This window comes from Phalaenopsis equestris, unplaced genomic scaffold (assembly GCF_001263595.1).
Source record: "Phalaenopsis equestris unplaced genomic scaffold, ASM126359v1 Scaffold000174, whole genome shotgun sequence".
Lineage (NCBI taxonomy): Eukaryota > Viridiplantae > Streptophyta > Magnoliopsida > Asparagales > Orchidaceae > Phalaenopsis > Phalaenopsis equestris.
In genome coordinates, this window is record NW_018164616.1 from 149,188 (window position 1) to 151,612 (window position 2,425).

Below are 2,425 nucleotides of genomic sequence, written 5' to 3' on the forward strand. Positions count from 1 at the left end.
CTATATTTCCCCTAATTATTATGACAGCACAATCACTTTCTAGTTTTCCAGAATGACAATATTGACAAGATCAACAACATTTTAAGCAAAATACAACAAAACTAACTCAGATAGATGAACATAAAATCCTATGAATTAATAAGAAAAAGTTCATTTCATAAATTACCTATGTGACAAAAATAATAATAATAGAAAGGCTTGGAAGCAAAGCGAAGACAATAAAAAAGGCAGCATCCTAACTTTATAATGAACAATAACCCCAAAGAAAGATGTAAATTACAGCTTACTGTGGCATATTCTTCATCATCCTTTTATCTTTGCTGGAGCATTTATAAGAAACTCGTGTCTTCGTACGAGTATCAGGATTACTCGCACTTAATTGACCTGTAAATGTGACGAACAAACAACAGCGAGGCTCGGAAACCTACGGAACCGAGCATAAGGAAGAAACCATAGCAGATGCATGCCATGTAACCAAAAAAGAAGGATGTCTGCATGAATCCTGACATGTCCGACCGAGCATAATAGTAGTAAAAGCAGTATGCATAGACAAACAAACCAGTAGATCCTCCACAAAGGAATGCTCTGTAAAGAATTTATAAAAAAAAAGACATTGAGTTGAAAATGTATGATAATTATATAAGTGAACATTTTTCCACAAATCCAATTGGCAAATGAAAAGTAAACGTGTAAAACTGAACTGTTTTACTCAGCTTAGAAAAAAAAAAGAAAAAAAAGAGGGGCATTTACATACTTACGACCCAATTCCTATATATTTACATATATAAAACACCTAAATTTTACATTTAAAACATCAAAAACATACAAATGACATAAAAAATACCACCATTTTAACTTTTAAAAATTCAAATACATATTTTTATGCATAGGTAAATTGGCACATTTTATCACCGGCATTCTTAGTATCTTTATAATATGATAAATTTTTTATGATTACCTTGTCTAACATAATGGATTTGGTTATTCACAATTTAATCGTAGATAAAAGATACTATTTTACATTTAAAACTGCCCTTTCCAAATGCCCAAATTGTATGAAGTTTATTCAATTTGGTTTCGTAGTTTTCTTTGATAAAATGTTGAAGGCTGCGGGTTGCATTTTGTCTATTTTTATTATTAGAGTACCTCTAATGACAATTTTGGATGAAAGAAATACCAGAGACTATATTGTATATGATAATTTGTAAATATAACTTGTTGTGCTCTACCTTTTGCATTTATGTTGTGATACCGGAGTAACCCAAATCATGATAGGAGAATCAAATATTATTGTGGAAAGCAAATAAATGGTTACAACCAACACATTTGAAAAGGGAAATACAATAACACGACACCCAAAAATTGAATATAACAACAAACACTGAATTATGGTTGGATCTGGGCGTGGTGGTGGGGTCGGCAAGGGCTTGGATGGTGGCAGAGCGGTGAACCAGGCAGTTGGGAAGCAGAAAACTGCACTGGAGTGGTTTCCAATGGTCCGGACGGCAACCAAACGATAGGGGTCAATGAGTGAGAGATGTCAATCACGATGGCAGCAAAAATGTGGCAGGTACGGAGCAGCAGCAGCAAGAGTGTGGACGGTTTAGGGTGTCGGCGGCAAGGTGGATTAGGAGAAGCGAGGGTTTTGGATGGCGGCATAAGTTGAAAGGGGGAGGGGGCGATGCTTTTCAAGGCGGCAGCAAGGTGAGAGGAAGGATGGCTGCTAGGAAGCAGAGAACTGCAGAGAAGACAAAAACAAAAAGTTGTCCGAGTGAGGAAAAGCAGCGTAAGCAGTGAGAGGAGGAATGCGGAGGATGGAGAAGTCGAAGATGAATACCCCGAAAGAACGAGCTACAGCCGGAGCACCACTCTATCTCTTAGAGGTAGATCACCACCTTGGACAAGCTATAACCGGAGCACCACCCGATTTTGGATACAGCCCTAGAAGAGATAAAGAGGACACCAACGGCTGTCTCAACAGAAAACATACGCCAGAAACTGAACCTAAACACGGGAATCAAATATATAATTTAGGTAATTAGAATTGGGTTCTCTGTTGAAAGGTGTCAAATCCACGTAAGGAAGTTTGGTCGGCCCTCAATTCGTTGTTCTAACAGGTTCAATGTCGCTAGGAGCTTTGTTGACCTCATTTTAGTGAGGTCTTAGTCTTCTACTCTTAGAACCTAGGATCTAGCTTTAGGAGTTCTTATTGACAATCCTAGCGGACTAGCAATGGAGCCCACCTCCCGTAGAACTTCAAGCCACTTCTTGACTCATTTTTGTGAAGAACTCGCATGAGTGGTTCCGAGCACTCAACTTCTAGTTGTAAGGGCTAAGGACCAACATGTAGAGGGCCCGAAATTGAGTTCCTATAGGATCAACAGCCTTAGGTGAACCCTTTGTGACTCGATTACTCGCGAACGCC

At 38.6% G+C, this 2,425-nt stretch overlaps 1 protein-coding gene across 1 annotated transcript in view; it reads right to left on the reverse strand.

Moving 5' to 3' along the window:
- Positions 1 to 102: 102 nt before the first annotated feature.
- The window catches only part of LOC110022186 (transmembrane 9 superfamily member 3-like), a 17,063-nt gene continuing 14,740 nt past the window's right edge, over positions 103 to 2,425 (reverse strand). The window contains 1 exon segment of the mRNA XM_020721007.1: positions 103 to 585. Coding sequence (XP_020576666.1) covers positions 366 to 585 — 220 coding nt within the window. The 3' untranslated portion in view covers positions 103 to 365.